General features: G+C 47.3%; 1 protein-coding gene across 2 annotated transcripts in view; it reads left to right on the top strand.

Annotated features, from left to right (window-relative positions):
- Positions 1–19,079, top strand: part of LOC8035312 (protein enabled) — a 74,964-nt gene that overhangs the window by 34,038 nt on the left and 21,847 nt on the right. For both annotated transcript variants that reach the window (XM_029976180.4, XM_029976179.4), the window contains exons 2-4: positions 16,127–16,292; positions 17,371–17,542; positions 18,684–18,810. In XM_029976180.4, coding sequence (XP_029832040.2) covers positions 16,127–16,292; positions 17,371–17,542; positions 18,684–18,810 — 465 coding nt within the window. The remainder of the gene's footprint in view (positions 1–16,126; positions 16,293–17,370; positions 17,543–18,683; positions 18,811–19,079) is intronic.

The following is a 19,079-nucleotide window of genomic DNA, read 5'->3' as shown; positions in this document are numbered from 1 at the left end:
GCGTATAGAACGGTTGAATAGGGAGGCTTTGATCGTATACGTCAGACGTGGACGCGTCGTCACTCGAGCTGTCTGCTTCTTTTCAAGAGCTGCGCTTCGGTTTCCGTGACGCAACCTGACGGCCCTTTTTCTTCTTTCGCGTCGGGAACTCTCGCATGCAGACTCGCACGTAATTTCCTTGTCAGAGTTTGATGCGGCATTGTATACGGAGGCAATTATTGGCGATATTGGTGTTCTTTTTGTTGTCGCGCTGCTCAGTGCTTCGGCTGCATTACGACGTTTTGGACGTTTTATTTCTTAGCATTTAGGTTACGGGCCTTTTGTTGTCGCTCTCGTTATTGTTGTTTTTTTTTTTTGTTTTTTTTGCTGGACCTTTAGAATGGCCGTTTAATATAATGCCCGGTTTTCTGATTGGGCGTGGCAGATCGAGTTTCTTAGAACCAAAAAAGTTTCTTTCTTTTTTTTTTTCAAATTAGGTTGCTTTTGTGGTTCCGCGTGTTACGAATCCTATTGCTATGGCAGCAACTAATGTTTTGCCATTTTGGTTGCTGCGACGTGCAGCAAATGGCGCCCCTAATAAAAGTTCTGAATCAGAAAGTATAAAGGTTTTAAGCTCGGCAGTAGGTCGAGACTTGCGGTCAGGGCTTTGGTTTCTAGTATGATGCTGGAGTAATATTTCTCAGACTGCACTGAAATCTTATTTTAGAGTTTTAAACACAATGTTTAGTGTCAAGTTGTATACACTACCGTGGGACGAAGCAGAGTTTTTTACGTTTGAAGGGACCGGGGGTTGTTGCGCGGAAAAACTTTTGCGTGCCGGTGTAAAGCGTTTTTACTCTTTAGATACGTTGTTGTGCAAGTAACATAATTTTTAAAGATGTGAGTGAGTAGTAAATGGTGAGTGTTGTAGAAGCTGCTATTGTTTGTATTGCTTACGCAAGTGAAATACCAGTACTCCAAGTACTGTTACTACCAGCGCAAATTTATGCTTGTAAATATTTTGTAATTATTTTTTTGTAATTAAATGGTAAGGAGGTTACAAAAACTAAAGCTCAGCTCGTAAATAGGATAATGAACGACTTTGGAAGGGAGAGGGAAAGAGAGGTTCTCTCAAGTGGTGACGAATTTTTGCGCAATATTCGGTTCCCGAAATACCTTTTCGTTCACCCCCGCCTCACTTCGAGTTGCCAAAAACGTTCCCGCCCTGCCACTCGAACAGTTCGGGTCTCCCTCTTCGAACCGCCCCTCGTTTGTTTTACAATTACCCTTTTTTTTTTTTTTTTTTTTTTTTAAATTCGACAGCGTTTTATTTGGCTCAGAACGTTGCCATCGTACTTTTTTTTTTTTTTTCCCGTCGCGTTTGAGTCGACAGGGGTTTTGAGATAAACATAAAATACGCCAAAAGAGAGGCCTACTCTGTCAATCAGCTGGTCTTAAAGCAACGAAGGTGGTTGAACTTATTAGCTTTTTTTGTGTGTGTGTGTTTGATGTATAGGTGGCGCGGACGTTGAGGGTCGTTGGCAAAGTCGTTGGCAGACGAAACGCGCCGCGTCCGTTTGTGGGCCAAACCGAAACTAAGTCCAAATAAACGGGCTTGCCGGTCGCGCCCCAAATTAGACCTCAGTTGTTTTTGTTGCTTGTTTGCGTGCTGGGCAAAACGAGGGCGAGCGAGCGAGGCGCGTTGCCTTCGCCCTCATGAAACTGGGGCTGAACCGAAGATGATGTTATTTCGGACGTTCGTCTCTTGCCTGTCATCTCTTTTTATGTGCAACATGATTGGCTCGTATTTTTTTTTTTTACATGCCGCATGTTGCGCGCCACGCTTTGGAGACCGGCCCACAAGCATCCAATGGCTGCGAGCCGCCGTTCCCATGCTTCGAAAATGCGCCATAAATAATCGTTTTATATCGTCAACTTATTTCCGGTCAAAGAAAAAAAAACAAAAAACAAACCTCTGCTAATATAACGTGTTCACGCATTTTTCACTATTATGATTAGAGCTTAGCCGCTTATTTCTGTCATCACATTTGGGTCGCGCACCAGTCACTATCGCTGTGTTTGGAGATTTGTGTTTGTCCCTTCTCCAGGGATTATTTTCGACATTAAGCCGCTGGCATTTTTCTTTTTGCGCTATTTGAGCATTGAAAACACTGTCGTATAAATGCAGAAGCATTTCATCGATTTATTCGCAACTACATACAAGATGTCCAGGACTGGGCAGGATAGATCGAAAGATGGTATCAAGTCCTTGTGATTGCTTGACAGTTGCTTAGATGGCCCGGCGAAGCTTGCAGCGAAGTTCAGCAATGATTTCCGCGTGACGATTCTCAAGGCAGTTGGCCGTCGACGCTATATCTCTGTAATTGGTCAATGCGGACAAATGGAACTGACGGTGAGTTACGAGAATGGCTTGATATGAAGTCAATGACTCTCGAAACCGGAAACACCAAGGACATGTCCGTGTCATATATCGTTCATTCCGCCCGGGCAGCAAGATGCATCTCACTGACTCGCGGCATCGAGTGACATACCTATCGAAGACCGTGCTGTCAATTTATTCATCATGTTTTTGTACCACACACACACAAAAGCTTAAATGATTACCGTTTGATTGCCTGTTCACGCAAGACTGCTTAAATTGCGTTATGAGTCAGCCGGACTTTCGCGCTTCGAATTGTACATGCAAGACTATACTACTTCTTACATTTTTTTTTACGTTTTGTACGAAGCGACGCAGATAGAATGAAAAGCACCGCAATATAATTTTTATTCAGAAGCAGTCGTTCTTCCTAGCATATTTCGTGCCGAACCAAGCTCAGTCGATACAGCCTGATCGGCTGCGAGGCGACGAACAATACGCGGCAAAGACAAATGAAGTGTACTCACCTCACAAAGCATGCTTCCTGCAGTGGGCTTGGAATTCTTTCGTGTTCTAATGGCAAGCCGAACACTCCTCCACTTCCGTTTCTTGCCTGACGAGAAGCGGAAGAGTCTGTTACCGTTCTCTGGCCTGCTTCGGCACCACGGCGCTAAGTGGATGAGAAGCGATCCTGAGTGTTGCAGCAGACAGAAGCTGGCTGGAACCAATGTGGTGGCTGGTCGTGGCGGCGACTAGACAAAGTGGTACAGATAGTGACGGCACACGTCTCACGTGACTGCTCCCGTCCAACGATGCCGCGGGACATCAAAACGTACACGGCTATAGGGTAGGGCCGTTGTCGGCAAAGCATTAAACAATGGGAAGGCGGTACTCTGAGACAGTATTCAGTGACTCAAGATGCTCATCGGCAGGTCCAAATGGGCGGGAGATTGAACCCGGATTTTGTGCTACATTGCTCGCTTTCCGAAGCGACGAACCTGCGCGTGCTGTGGAATTGTGAACTGTGGATAGTCCGATCTCACCAGTCAGTTTGACTACGCCACCGCTGCTGCAATGCACCGAGGGAACTTTAGTCTTTCTGCACGTGCGACAACCTCGCTGGAGCTCTGCGCGTGTTAAGCACAAGACGTCACGAGCCCTCTCGTGCACTGCCTTTTGAGTCCTGTGAACTAAAGTTATGGCGGCGTCACGCATGCGCCGATCGCTTGGTGAGAGTCTATTGGTGTATGCTCGTGGACAAGTTTCTGGGACATTTCACAAGTGAAGTGTGCGCGTCCACATCTTTGGTGGGCCCTCAAGATGTGCACGTGCGCCTATAGCACCGAATACAAGCCACAGATAGTTGTCCAGTGTAGCGTGGCTTCCACCAAAACGTTAACAGGCTTCCACAGTTCTGCAGCTCAACAGCACTTGACTGCGAGAGCGCAATTATAGCTCCATTCTTCCTCGCACGCGCTCGGGCAACATAGCTTCGACGTAGTTGAAGTAGTGGGGAAGAGCCCTGACAACCTGGCACAAAATAGTTGACGCCGAGTGTAGGCTCTGCAGTGAGAAGCTTTCGCTCTACGGGCTCCGAGCTGCGGTGCACTGAAAGGCCGGTTCACGCAGCCGTTTCTCTACATTAATTGGGTTACGAAAGCTTATGTCGAGGGTCGCCGAGACATCCGTGGTTTGTACGAAGTGTGGCAGCCACAAGGAGTAGACTTGCACGTGACATTCGAGACACGGATGTTCCGGTGACCATTAGTGCTGGTTCACACATCACCGTTTTCCTACGTTACGTACGAGTCGCCGCAACATTCGTGTCTCGAATGTCGCGTGCCAGGCTGTCTCGTTGAACTGGCAGCCACGATTAGTAGGAAGCGCAGATGTGCCGGTGACTTGTGGCGTAAGCAGACGTAAGCTTTCGTAATAACGTAGAAACCATAACTGTGTGAACCGGCCGTTATACATAACGTAAGCAAAAGTAACTGTGTGAACCGGCCTTTATACGTTACGCAAGAAAATGAAACTGTGTGAACCGGCCTTTCTACGTAACGTCAGAAAACTGCGCTGCGTGAACCAGCCAGTGTGTACCCTCGGCCGTGTACCCCTCGGCGATATATCGACGACACCGGCTCTCGCGCATGCGCTGTGGTGGCCTTCGTGAGTCATGACGCGTCCTTGCTGGAAAGAGCTCTGGACAGCGCTCGTGCTGCTGCACTCGCGAACCGATTGTCCGTGCACGGACTGAGGGATCTGCGACGTTGAAAGCATCGGCGCTCGACGCCGAGAGCCGTCACGAGCGACGGCTCGCGGCCACCGTTCGTGCCGATCGTGACGCCGTGGAACGGGACGCTCGATTTCTCGTCCGTGGTCGTCGTCGTCTGTGTCAAGGGCAGGCGTGGCTGTGCGTCGCCGCGCTTCTACTCCGCTCCGGCTTGCGATGGACCGCGTCGGATGCTGCGGGCCACCCCAGCCAGTCGATGCCTCCTAGCAGATGAGGCCTCTCCGTGACGTCATCGTTCGTGACGTCGCCCCAGGCAGCAGGCGCGATCGATGGGAGACGCTGCAGGATGTGTTGGCAGTGGCGCAGCTGCGTGGATACACTAGTGATGACGTGGCCCGCTGGGCCGTGGTTTGCGGAGTGGCGGAGTTCTTGCGGCGGGTGGCCGAGTCCTTGCTGCGTCGCTGCGCGCTCACCTTCTTGGAGGTCACGTGACACTAGCGGGGCATTGGAGATTGGCTGGAAGGGCTCGTAGCGTCCGTTGCGGTCCAGCGTGGGGCGAAACGGAGTACAGGGTCCGCGTGGCCTCCCCGGTAATGACCTCAGGATGTGCGCGGCACGAGGGCGTGGTTCTTTGCGGAGCCGAGCTACGAACGAAAAGAAGACCGTTGGCCCCGTTCTTTTTTTATTCTGTCGTGTTTTTTTTTTTTTTTTCTTTCTTTCTTTCTCAAAACGCTTGTACGAGGATGTAGGGGTTGAGACTCCGTGCCGCGGGTTTGGCGGCTGTACGCAATCTACGGGGTGTGAATACTAGATTGGGGGAGGGTTGGGGGGGGATATGGATCCCATTTTAAATTCATTTATCGTGGTAGGATTTTATGGCGTTCTTTTAGTTTTTTTTTTGTGGGTTACTTTCTTATCTGTTCATTTGTTTTACGTGTTGCTTGGACGAACAAAATGTAGGGGAGCAAACGAGCTGATGAAAAGTACGTAAACACGATGAAAGGAACCCTGATAGTTGGGAATACCTGTGCGCACGCAGATTCAATAGAAAAGGAAGAGGAAGAGATGAAAACGAGGATCGCAGACGGCACGTTGGACGGCACATCAACTACAATGGCGGCTGGCGCCGCCGCCATTTCGAATTCGGACTCTCGCGGACATGGAGCCTGTGGAGGGACATCCAAAGTCCGCCAAAATTGTGAGCTGAAATCGAGATTGCGACGTGTCGAGGCGCGTGAAATTCGATGGATTTTGTGACGACGGGCGAACGGACGCACGCCCGAGACGTACTCGACGAGTCCAGGCTGAACGCAAAATGCCGTCGTCCTTCGATGCCCTGCTGCAGGGAAGGGTCAAGTCTCTCCTGTCGAGTTAGTAAGTGCGAGTCACGACAACGCTCGACGCTTCGGAATTTGGTTCTAATCGTTGTAGTGACGATGTGTAGCTCCCGTGTTCCGTTCGGTGTTAATGGAGCGACCGAGGCTTACACTGTCGTTCCTTAGGTGTTGTTGACCGTGTATAGTCGGGATAAGACCGGTAATGGGTTAGTTGTACTGTCCCCAGCGCGAGCATCGTGTACCCTTCGAGCGTGCACGCACAGCCAAAGCACGATCGAAGGCAACGAGCGCGTTGGTCCTCGTGTTTAATCGATGCGTCAAAGTCAAATGAATTTCAGGGTCGGGCCTAGGATGACTAGTCAAACTACGCCACCCTATGGGAGTGATAACGTTCCCGGGGGGCTGTTCAAAGGTTTCGATTATCGGAGTTCTGGAGGTGTCCGAAAAAGAAGCTCTGTGCTTCTTGTCCCGTGTTTTGCGTCTTCCGTCGCTTCTTGATACAGCACAGCTTGAATCTGTATAATGGATTCAGCGCTCGCGTAGAGTTGCTGACCAATTTCGGAACTACCCTAGAATGTTGTTCTTTCTTTTTTTTGCCTACTCTCCAAGGAAGAGAGGAATCTTATAACTCATACCTTACAACGCGGGCCGCGCTGTTTCGTCTCTTCTTTTTTCTATATAAGTATCAAATAAAATATAGGAGAGTTTTGACGTCGGCCGCTTCCTTGGACGAGCGCTGGCTCAGTTACAGAATTCCCGTTGATATTGAACCGCCGATACTTTTGATATCAAGCTAATGAGCGATCTGTTGCGCAGCCTCAAGCTACGCAACAGATCAACTACTCTTTTTCTTTTTTTTTTTAGTTGGTAGTTTCTTTTTTGCGGCTAGCATTGTAGATGACCGTGAAGGTTTCCCTTTCTCTCTTGCGTTTTATCTGCCTTCTCTTTGGAGTGCAGCCTATTCACGTCACGGTATGACGACCGCGACAAAGCCGCTCGATTATTTACTGCATATACCGCAATCAAAATAAGAAATCGTACCACGCTTTTTTCTTCGCTGTCACCGTGAAACGTGAGTTTTCTTTTTCTTGTCTACGACTTCCCGGCCGGCAACGAGCATTCGACGGAACGCTGACGCGTCGTCTTTCTCGTCTCGGGGTCGTCGTTTGGAATTCTTCGCAGCTTAACCGAAGCAATGAACAGCCAGGACTTGCCCAATCCCGAGCACTGTTGAACATCCTTTATTCGTTTGAAGCCCGACCGCAGCAATACGCTACGATCGAACGGATGCCAATCGAACAACACAAAAAGTGCATTGTCACGGCAAAGTGCATCTAGAAAGTGCTTGAAGGACAAAGCAAATCAGAGATTATGTCCTTTGGGTAAAGTAGTAAGTACGCCAGGTGCAATTACTTGAAGTCCTATAAATCCAGCCTACTTTCAAAGTATTAACGCGCGATTTCATTAGCCATCCACAGTCGCAGGCAATTTCTTCGCGGATAAAGAAGCCATCACGTGTTCCACCATAGCCTCTACTGACAAAACCTGGCAGATCGCCACGAGAAGCGGCCGCCGAAATGGAAAAGGTGGAGCGGCAGACAACGGATGAGAGGAGAGCCACGTGACTGGCGCCCCGCTGCGGCGAGACGCCGAAACACGCTTCTCCGTGTGTTTCGGGTCCTCGCCGCTGCAAAAGCTCTGTGCTCACGTCCAGGTTCCCCGAGAAATGGCTCTTTGATGCTCTGTGGTGCCAGATCCTCGCGCTTCAAATCTGCGACCAGGCACTCTGTGACTTCGTCGTCGAACTGCCAGGCTTTTTGAGTATAGAGGAGGCGATGGCTCCTCACTCCACCTCGCAATAAGTGCCGGGAACTCGTTCGCGTCTTCTCCTCCATCATCTCCCTTCGACTTCTGAATTGGGCGCCGCTTGCACTGGCTTGTTGGTGTCAGGGGGTTGAAGGGATGCTGAACCGAAATCTGAATTCCACAAAACACGGCGGCAAAAGCGTGCAACGGGGTGCTACAAACACCAAAACATCACTCATACAGCGATATCTCGGACGGGTGACCGTGTTTTTCAAAAAGAGGAGGCGCATTTTACAGACATGTTGACGTCATGTTTCTCCGAGAAGGAGAGGGAACGGCCTCGCGTCTTCTCCGCCTCGCCGCCTTGAGGGGGCGAAGCGAAGAGAGGAGGAAACGAGATATGTTAACGTCACGCGCCTCGTCGGCCTGGTTCAATCTCGACCTCTATTTCCAAAAATACGACCGTCCATTCGAGAGATATCGCCTTACGAGTAGTGTTGTAGGGATTGTAGCGTCCCGCCTACAGCTCCTGCATTGTTTTTTCTGAAATCCAAATTACGTCAGCCCCGTACACTTCCGCAAGCAATCCTCTCGTGGAGGACTGTCCTCTCCTAATATCGAGCGAGAAGTGGCCAGAATTCGAAAGCCATCGGTATACAAACGGAGCGATGCGCCGTCGTCTGCTTGCATTTGTTTTGAGAGTAGAATATCTCTTCCAGTGTTTCTTCAGACTTGGCAAAGCATCATTTTGTGACGTAAATTTAACGATACCAAATTTGTAGAATGTACAAAATGTACCCCAACAAATTTTTTTTTTAATTGGAAAAATGAACTTTGCATTTCTGAACGCCCATTTGCCGCGCAAATGTATCGCTCCAAATCCAATGAAAAAGTTAAAAAAAAACTAACCGTTAGATTATTCAAAAGTCGTAAGTGATTCTTCTGATAATTTTAATAAGAAAAATGGCGGCCGACGGAGGGAGCTCTCGAACGAATAGGCGGAGCTGTATGGCGCGGCGATCACTTACCGAAAACGGGTCCCCATGGAGCTAGTCCGTGCACGTCGTATGTGTGTCTTTTTTCGCCCTGTTTCAGTTTGCGCCTTTTAACCTTTTAACCCCATTTTCCCGTTGAAATGTTTTAGAAACTCACTTTTAACTTTTGAATGGGATAACAAGTAGTTTTGAAACCTTGGCATCTTGTGCATTTTTGGCGGAGAATGAGCGTTCGCCGATGCATAATTAATTTTTTCGATAAAAAACAAAGCAAAAACAAAACTGAGTCAGTTACTTTTGAAAAAAAAAAAAGTATATATATATTTGCTCTAAAATAATTGAACTTTAGCTACTTATAAAGTTTTGTCTTCCCTTTTTGAAACAGCTATTAGGTTTCACGTAGCTTCTACAGTTTTGTGTTCAGAGGCAGAAACAAATACACAGGAAAGGTGTTTTTGTGCGGACATAAAGATACTGTATTTTTTATAACGAGCATTGTGCTCCCTATGAAGTGGACAGTGTCAGTACGTACCTGAAGTGGTGTAGACATTTTTATTTTAATAAAGAAAAATAAAGACTCCGTAAAGCCTTCTCTTTTAGAAGCATTTTAAAAGTGAGTTAAACTTGCAAAAACATAATGAAGATATTGCAATTTCAAACAGATATCGGGTCTCTACGTATCCTCAAGCTAATACATTAAAGAAGGAAAAAATCATTATTATTAGGAGATTCTCAGTACCAAAAAGGGATTGCACAAACTGTGAAGACAACCCAAAGTTGCAAAACGAGGAAAATGCATTTGAAAGTGCAAGAGATGCGTTATCTACAAATATCGTCTGCAATTACACGAAATATGACCCGGACATAAGTGGGGTCTTCAGGAAACACTTAGAGTCAGTAAACCCGTCTCGCACTTTGTGCTGCGAGTTTTCTGGTCCCTCTTGCACATGCATGTGCCGTCAGACATCATCTACACAGTAACTGATCCTCCCACGTCGGTTTTTCGGCCTTCGCGAGGTTTCGGTTGGCAGTTTTCGTGGCAGGGGCATCAACTTTCTCGCTAGTGAAGGCCTCATGGTGCATCGGTGCTATCAGGCTGAGGATCGCGCAGAAAGTTGACGGCAAAACTAGTGCGAGCTATCTGATACGGCACGTTTCGACGAAAATGTCGTCGAAAGAAAGTACGGTACTTCCCAGCCCTGCACCCACAAAAACGAGGAGCGATGTGACGATGCGCTTTTGGCGCTGCTTGATTGGTTCTAGGTCTGAAGTTTCGACGTCATCTAAAGAAGGCCAACGCGGGCTCAGTTTTGCGCAACTCCCAACTGAACGCTGACAGCAGGCCTCGTGGGCAATGACGCTGCATTCTGTCTTGAGGGCAGTGTTCGTGACGTCACGGCGGAGGGCGTAGGCCTCGCGCTATCTGGGAGGGGTCGTCCTACTTCAATCGTTTCAGTTAACAAACTTTGAACTCGGTCCTTTTTCAATTAAAAAGCTTTTAACGTCGTTGCATTCTTTTAATCAAGACACTTATAACTTCCTTTTGATATTTTAATTTACAAACTTTTAACTCAGTTTTGTTATTTTACTTAGCAAACTCTTATTTCTGAGGAAGCCTGCTCCCTAATTTTAGGACTTCTTTTATATATACAAAAAAAAGTCTTTTTTTTTTGTTTTGAAAACTTGTTTTTCTAAGTGATTTTGTTAGCTGGAGTTTTGCCTTTTTAATGTTCACCGAGCAACACTGAGATCATGTGTGACAGTTTAGCGTGTGTGGCGTCACTTTGATGGCGGCTTCACGCATTTGCGTCCGAGTCCGGCCACTTGCGATTGCTTATGACGAGTGGGCACACTGGTGCCACCTGTGGGGTTATCCTGGAACGCTTCCGATCTAAGCACCTTTTACGCATTGTTCTTTCCCCTTAGGCTCGATATAATTCTGGCAATGTTATAAGCGGGAATTTCACATAGATTGCGCTTAGGTTCAATCTCTTAGATACTCCAAAACCTTTGGTCTACTTATACGCAGGTGGAAAGTGTTGCAGGGTTATGCGGTAGATGGCGCCACCGCACCAGTTTGTCCTCTAGTCTGTGATGGGTGGCACTCAAACGTGTATGTGCGAACCGGTCTCGAAAAGTCTGCAACTGCTCGCAAAGCTTTGCGTATCACATCTTCACGATTTATGGGGGATCGACAGGTACAGAAAACACAATCGTACCATGCTTTATTTTTTTTTATTTTTTTTTTGTAAGGGATGGGGGTGGAGAGGTGACTGTTATTCCACTCTCCGACTGTCGTCCCAGCTCCGGCAACGCATCCGCAGTGTATGAGCTTGGAAAGCAGCCCGCAGGCTCGGTAGCCGGGCGTCGGTCGCCCCACCCGGGGGTGTCGCACGGACAAGTTTCTGGAACGACGTCGGACTTCACCGTTGGCACGAAGCAGCAGATTCCCGAGTGAGCTTCGCTGCAGTAAAGGCTCCACCACTTCCGGCCGGGCGGCGACTGCCGAAACGTACCATTTGCAAAAATCCCGAAACGCTTCATGCCGTCCCGCCATAACTCGGCAGATGGCGAAGGCTACGGTCCCTGCGAGCCAATAGGCATGTTGGAGAGGGACACGTGACCACTCTGTCTTGCTGGTCATGTGCAGTGCCGTCGAAGCCACGAGCGGGAGAGAGGAAGGCTGCTTTTGTACAGATTTCGAAGGACAAGCTCGTCTGAAACGCACACAAGAGGGTCCGCGTTAAGAGGCGACTTCCTCCTTCCCCTCTTCTGCAACCGCTTGGGTTACGCTCCAGCCCCCATACCCTTCGTAAGGGCCATCACGTGGTTCGGCCCCGTCACTCTGATTGGCTCCAGGAGGTCCGTAGCGTTTGTTCTTTGCCGAATTACGACGGTACAAAGTATAGTGTATAGCGACCATGTGACACTGAAGAGAGCGAGATGAGAGAAGGAGGGTAGCCAACAGTCGGCAACGTTTTTCAACGCCCGCTTGCCTCTGTTGCATCCGTCATCTGCTACGGCCAGTACAGCCAGTTCCCAGAATTCCTTTTGGCGCTGCGAAGGGCACTGCCTGTTTTGCATAATGTCTTTTGGAGTCCAACGCTGGCTGAAATATCTTTAAAAAAAAGATGTGTTCCTAGAACCTTCTGCATTTAAAATCAAAATGTGAGGAATTTGTGCCAACATTGTGCCAAAACTTAATTCCTTTCTCAGTGCTGAAAATAAAGGCCCAGGCCCCGTCACACTGTCGTATTGTTACAAACTTATAAATAGCGCTTTAAATAACATGCTGTTTGATCATCATGCTAAGCACTGACAGTACTTGGGAGTTTTGCAATATTTCTCATTGCTCGTGGTCTCTTAATAGAGAGTTTGAACAGATTGTTTTTGTGCTCTGATAACGATATCCAATAATGACACCATGCATGCGCAACGGCTCCGGCAGAGTTTCCGGTATGTCATCATCGGAATGGCAAAAACGCTCTACTAAAACTCTATCATCTCCGTCAAATAAGCTTGTCACCGCACACAGATGCAGTGCTGAGAAGCGACACACCTTTGCTGTAGTGCAGCGGTGCGCTGTGGTGAGGAGCACTCTTTCAAACTGGGATGGTTGGAATGCGCGCATGTCGGGAACTAAAAAACAAATGAACTACCATAAAATATTGCGGAAGCGCCCACTTTGTTCAAGCACCTACTATTAGCATTCTCCAAACTTAGGAATTCTGCAAATTATACATTAAGCACCTGATTTGACTGGACAAGTGCCCATGTCTAGATTAAACCTGTTTTCAGTGAATGTGGAGTGGGTACATCCCGGTATTTTATTGTAGGTGGGTGCTGATGTCTTGTAGTAAAAATTTCAAAATAAAACCGAAGCTAGTACATATTGTAGACTATGACATCCTGATGAGTTGCCTGTGTCACTCACTGGTCATGATTTTTATTTTTTTCAACTCGCCGATTCAAGGAACTCTTGGGTGTAGCAAGAGGTTTTTAATAATAGCCTCGATTAGGATTTGCAAGCTTCACAATTCTCTCAATTTCACGGGGAAGTGCAAACAGGAGTGGTGCATTTTACGGTTAATTTCCTGTAATAGTAAGAAGCACATCTTAAGGGGAACCTTTTCATCATAGTGTCAAATGCATATTACGGTGAAGTTCTCGTAATACGTATCGGCTGCAGCAAGTTGCTATCCCCGCTGCGACACGCATTTCACTTGCAAATGTTCATTCTCCGAAAAGGCAGCGGGTTTCGAGGAAGCACGCTCGGCAGTCGTATCTCCTGCTTTTGTTTTATCTTGAGCCGTCCGATACACTCACTGTGCCTCGTCTGCAAGTCTGTTGTTGTTCTGCTCGGTGGAATATTCCGCGGCATCACAATGCGCTGACTCGGCGAAATGCGAAGCTTGACTCGATCCAAGGGCAAGGCAAGTTGCGAGGCGGAACGCCTCATGTACGAGGGTCGGTGGGGGGGTGGGGGAGGCGTGCAGTTGACTTTAATTGGTTAATTAGCACTGTCTGAAGGTGGAGGGGGAGGAAGCTTGCGGCTTTGTGCTCTTCATGCCCTTCTGGAGATCAGCGTCTGACGCGGGATCTGTCAACTGGGGTCGAGCGTCTCGACGACTCACTGGCATGTCTCGGTGAAGAGGCACTGTGGATTATAGAGAACCATGTCCCGCGTGCGGGAGATGAGAAAGAACTTTCAGGAGTCCAAGAATGATGTCATCGTGGTGCAGCCTTGGTGAGGCAGTGCGGCTCTGGATCCCGTTCATTTTATTGCATTTACTCGCCGTGTCTTTTCGGATCTTTTTGTCCTTTCAGCTAGGGACAGAGTCCGCCTTCTAAGCTCATTTACAGCCTGGTCACTGTGGCGCCTTCATTTTGCCTACGGTCACTTTGCGGTTTGCGATCCTTGTAACTGGGATTAGTATTTACATGGTTGAACCTGTGTGCATTTGGAAATCAGTGCGGGTGTGGTTGTGCAAGTATAATTGTATTCGGTTGAGACTAGATCACATCTTTACATGCTTTCTCTCCCTCTCTCTCTTTCTTATCGCCATTGCTTTTTGACGTGCGATAGATCTCGTGAGTCATATCTTCAACCTTTTTTGTTTCTCAAATTGAAGAGATGCTGGAGTGTCGTAGCTGCACGGCTGAGCTGTCTATAAAGCTGGACTGCCTCTGCTTTTGACAGTTTTTATGTTCACATTTTTTCAAATAGCTTGAGCTTAGTCCAGTGCGGGACATATTCCGTTGCATTGGAAAAGGGAATGTGTAGTCAAATTGTAGACGAATTTCAGAGAAGGCCATAAATTGCGAACAGAGTTATGTCCTTTTAATGTAGGAGAGAACCCTGCTATACTAAGTGGAGGTGTTGTGATGGCACCGACAAATCAAACCTTTATGTAATGGGACTGATCCTATCCGATTCATGTATAAATGTGCCTCGCACAGAAGACAATGGCAGCCTGTCATTGTCATGTGACAGTAACTTGAGAATGTCTGCACATTGTCAACTGTGAAGGAATGTAAGCGAATAATAGCGTTAAAGAATTGTGCACTCAAGCCATGAATTAGTAAGGCAAGAATCAAATCATTTTTATTCTTTGTTATCTGAAAACTTGTTATGACAGAATATAGTTGAAAGCAATATGTTGTGACAGCAGTTGCTATCTCCGATTCTATCTTTCTGTTATTATTTGCTTCCAGGCTTAATAGCTACCAAAAACAAGAGTGAAAACTTGGCATATTAAACAGTAATACAACATTAATTAGATTGGACAGGAGCTGTCAATTATACAGTTCAAACAAGAAATGTTGCTTGAAGTTGGAGGAGTGATGTTTGACTTTTTCTGTATCTGTCTGTTTTAGCTTTGTAAAAATGCCTGGACCTCGAGGCTGTAGTAACACTGTTCTTTTTGTTTTCAATAATTTCTCTTGGGACTCTGTCTTGTCTCACCCAGTGTAAGAGCACAGTAGTAAAGTGAATTTAACATACTTAGTGTTGCTGGCGTACTTACGTCCATTGCCCTAATATTTGTTTTAATATTCGTTTGGTTCAGCATCGATGTCTGTCTGCTATTGTCGTTGGCCAGTGAAACGACTTCCGGATATTTTCGGACGTATTATTGTGCAATAAATCATTACTTGGTCAGTCTTCTCAAAACTGGCAACCCTTGTTCCCGCAGTTCACATGTTCTATCCTCCTCTTACCACCTTTCTGGCATCCCAGTAACTGCTTGTTCATCGTACAAATATCTAGGAATTCATCTGACCTGTCATGGACCACTCATATAACAACTGTCATCGCCAATGCTAACCGCACTCTTGGATTTCTTCGCCGTAACCTCAGACAAGATACATCCCCCGTAAAACAACTGGCTTATACTACCTTGGTCAGAACTAAACTAGAATTTGCTTCCTCCATATGGTCACCGTGGCAGGCATACCTAACTAACAACCTGGAATCCATTCAAAGCAGGGCCCTCCGTTTTATTTATTCCGACTATTCCCCTTACGCAAGCATATCAGGACTTCGCCAGTCAGCTAACCTTGACGCTCTTTCTCACCGCCGCAGGGTGTCTCGTCTTTCTCTTCTTCATCGGATCTTTTATTATAACAGTCATCTCAGACAAAGTTTGTTATCACCTCCTTACCGCATTTTCCCTCGTCTCGACCATTCTTGTAAACTCCGTCCAATTTCATCGTCAACCGTCACTCACCAAATGTCTACTTTACCATTGGCCATTGACGACTGGAACTCACTGCCTGACGTAATTGTTTCTTTATCTGATACTAAGAAATTTTCCGCAGCCATTAGCTTATTTTTTCTAACCTATAACTAGATTACAGTGTGTTTTTGTAGATAAATAGTCTTGTTACTTGTTTTTTTTTTTAAGTGTTCACTCCCTTGTATAATGCCCCCTGGGCCTTCAAGGAATAATAAATGATGATGATGATAAGTAAAACAGCAGTAGTACACAACCAACCTACAATGCAGCATGGTGAAACCAACGTTCCTGCATTAACAAACAACCCTTACGGTTGCTGTGTGAATCCAGTATGACCAGTTTCAGCAGCAGTTCTGTTCAGCTGACGCTTTCCACCGGTAACTTAGAGCGAAGCGCTAAGTCAACACTGGGGAACAGCGCTTATGGAGCGCTGACTTGAACGCAACTTAGCACTGGCGCAGTTATGTATGAGTGTTGTATCAACACTGTATTACTATGTAGCGCTTCATCAGCCAAGTGAGTGCTATCTCCAGCACTGACTATTAGCACTGCAGCAGTGCTGTGGTGTATGTGTGAACAGCCCCTTAACGGCACAATGAATTTGTCACTTTGTGGTGTCTCTGTCTGACGTGGCATCTTTTGTTGCTTTTCTGCGTGTCCAGTGAGCAGTCGGTGGCGTCTGCTCGTGCGGCAGTGCTGGTGTACGATGACAACAACAAGAAGTGGGTGCCCAGCGGCAGCTCGAGCGGCCTGTCCAAGGTGCACATCTACCAGCACACGGTCAACGGCACCTTCCGGGTCGTGGGGCGTAAGCTGCACGACCACGAGGTACGCCCCGAGTCAACATTTTCATGCTGAATACATTCTTTGGGCTCTGGGTTATTATTTTGAAAAGATGTGTAACATCACAGACAAGATGTATCGTCATGAGCAGATTTAACATTGCAGACATGTTCTAATGTCTCAGACAAGATCTAATGTCATGGACAAGGTCTGACATCCTGGACAAGATCTAAGGTCATAGACGGATGTAACATTACTGACAGATGTAACATCGCAGATAGTTGTAACATTGTGGATAGAGCATACATCTTTTTCTTGGTAAATTTGGTGGAAAAGTTCACAACATCAGATGACATAACCACATTACTTGGCATCATGGTGTCACAGGACACTGATATCTGTGAATGTATCCTGCACATTTTTTTAAAATTTAGCCTAACTATTTTTTTGCTTATCTGAAGTTCTGGTGTAAATATCCTGTTTTAGGTCATGCTCAAAGTCTCAATTCATTGAAAATGAAACAGCGAAGAAGAAATGGGCAAAAGGTGTATGATGAGTCTGCATAGTAATTTTTCATGCTAGCTTGATGTTTGGTTAAGCCATACTGTTGTATGTTCGGCCTAAAGTATAAGTCATTTGGTGCATGGAAAAGTAGAAAGAGAACATTGTCTGTAAAGTGATTCAAGACTGATGCATCTGTGGTGCAGAGGGCTGAATGATTGATCGTGTCATCTTCGTAAATTGCATCAGTTGTGCCATGGCTACATGGTATGCTGAAACTTTAAATCAGAAAAGCTCTTGTTTGATGAAGTTGACTGTGCTATTTCGAATTTACTCATTTCTTGCCTTATGCATAGACGAAGCTTGAGCTGTCCTGCCACATTCTTTTCCTGAGGACCCAAATCTGCATCCAGATATTTTAACGTTTGCTCATAAGCAGGGGCTTAGTCTCCTCAGGAGCTACCACAAGCTGTTTGGATTAACTAGCTGAACAGAAGCCCTTAACGCAGAGCTACCAGAGATTCCACTGAACTTTCGGGCCTCTGTTCTGCAGGTTCCAGTACTTGTCTCTTCTATTGGCCACTCCTGATGTGCAGCTTTATTATAACCTTGCTTGGTGCAGGTGGTGATAAACTGCGCCATACTCAAGACCCTCAAGTACAACCAGGCGACGGCCACTTTCCACCAGTGGCGGGACAACCGGACCGTCTATGGCCTCAACTTCAGCAGCAAGGACGATGCGGAGGCATTTGCTGTGGCCATGCTGCGTGCCATCGAGATGCTCAACCAGAACAGTGCGTCTGTTTTCGGGCCCCCTTTCTCATTTCCTGCCTCACGGGCTGTGGGATCCCTTTCCCCTGTATGTCCAATAGGCGGGGCCTGCAGTGAAGTCTCTAGCATCTATTGCCCGGTTCTTGAAGCCGCGGTCACGCTGCTGGTACGTCGTACGAAAGACGGTCTGCAGACGGCGTCCGAGGCGTGTTCATTCCTTGTAGAACGTTCCTGTTGCATTGGTCGCACGAAAGGTGCCTGCAGGTATGTTTGAAGCCTACGTATGCATGGAGGGAACATGCAAGCAGACGTGCTTGAAGCGCGTCTGCAGCAAACATTGCGTCTTTTGGCTTACAAGGGCAAAGGGAGGAGTCCTACCTTATGTTTTTAGTTTCCATTCTGGGTGGCACAAGCTACCGCCCGATATGAGGGGTACAACTGTTAGCACCTATCCATCCATTCATGTATGAGCAGTGTGACTGCGGTTTTAGACTGAATCCCGGAGAAAGCTCGCCATAAAAGAAAGCTGACTGGGGAAAAGCTAATTCGCTTTTTATGAGGGTTGGAAGAAAGCTCCCACTCCTTTGATGGATTTGGAAAAAAGCTCACTTTGGATACAATTTCTGTGTGACAATGGTGTAGAAGCCACAGACAGCTCGGGACTTGCGTTCAAAACAAGATGGCCACGCTACCATTTTGTAGCGATAATGCATGTAGTGCGATGGCTCATTCTGAGGAGGGTTTGGCACGTCGCTGTGCTTTGATGGATTACTTGAACCTCGGTGTAAACAATGATGCATGTTTGAAAAGTGTGACCTCCTAAAGCGGTGCTCGATTGGAAAAAACACTTTACTTGAGGGCAGGATCGACTGAGGAAACTTGGGAGCTTTAGAAACCTGTTGAACGAGATTAAAAGGAGTGGGTTTCGACGGTAACATCGTTTGTGGTCGGAAAGACATTCACTGAAATCGACCTTAATTCTCCCACGTGTCGGGGACGTGACTCTTGAATTGGATTACTACTTTCACGCCGAGTTCCACTAAGTCAAAACTTTTGCTAGATCAGCCCTCGTTACTACGTTAGTTTGTTGCCTGGGACTGAAACCTCGCCTCGTGTTGCCGTTCACACTGACCGATCCGTCGACGCGCGGCTTTGTCCTTGCAGATTCGGTCGCACAAAGGCCGGCCCCCGCCCCGGCGCCCCCCGTGCCTCAGCACGCGCCACAGCCAATCTACCAGACCATTGGGAGCGTTGCTTGGTCGCAGGACGACGTCGAGCATCAAAGGAACAGGTGCGCAGTGCACCTTTCTTTTCTGACAGCGTTTGCTCGGAATTTGCGTCCTAGACGAAGTTGCATACGAAGTCCATCCGTATCCGACACCACGATTCGATTGAGCTGACGGAGCGGTGCCAAAGGTGCATCGTCACTGCGCTCGTCACCTCCAAGCGTCTGCCATTGCCAACTAAACCGTCATGCGCAGTGGATGCCCCTGCGCTCTCTTCTGCGAGCGATTGATTTATCTGGTGGCGGCAAGCCCACAAAGACAACAATTACCGTAA

Source organism: Ixodes scapularis, unplaced genomic scaffold (assembly GCF_016920785.2).
Source record: "Ixodes scapularis isolate PalLabHiFi unplaced genomic scaffold, ASM1692078v2 PGA_scaffold10__122_contigs__length_95168666, whole genome shotgun sequence".
Taxonomy (NCBI): Eukaryota; Metazoa; Arthropoda; class Arachnida; order Ixodida; family Ixodidae; genus Ixodes; species Ixodes scapularis.
Note: the sequence above shows the minus strand (reverse complement) of the source record. Positions and strands in the feature narration are given on the sequence as shown.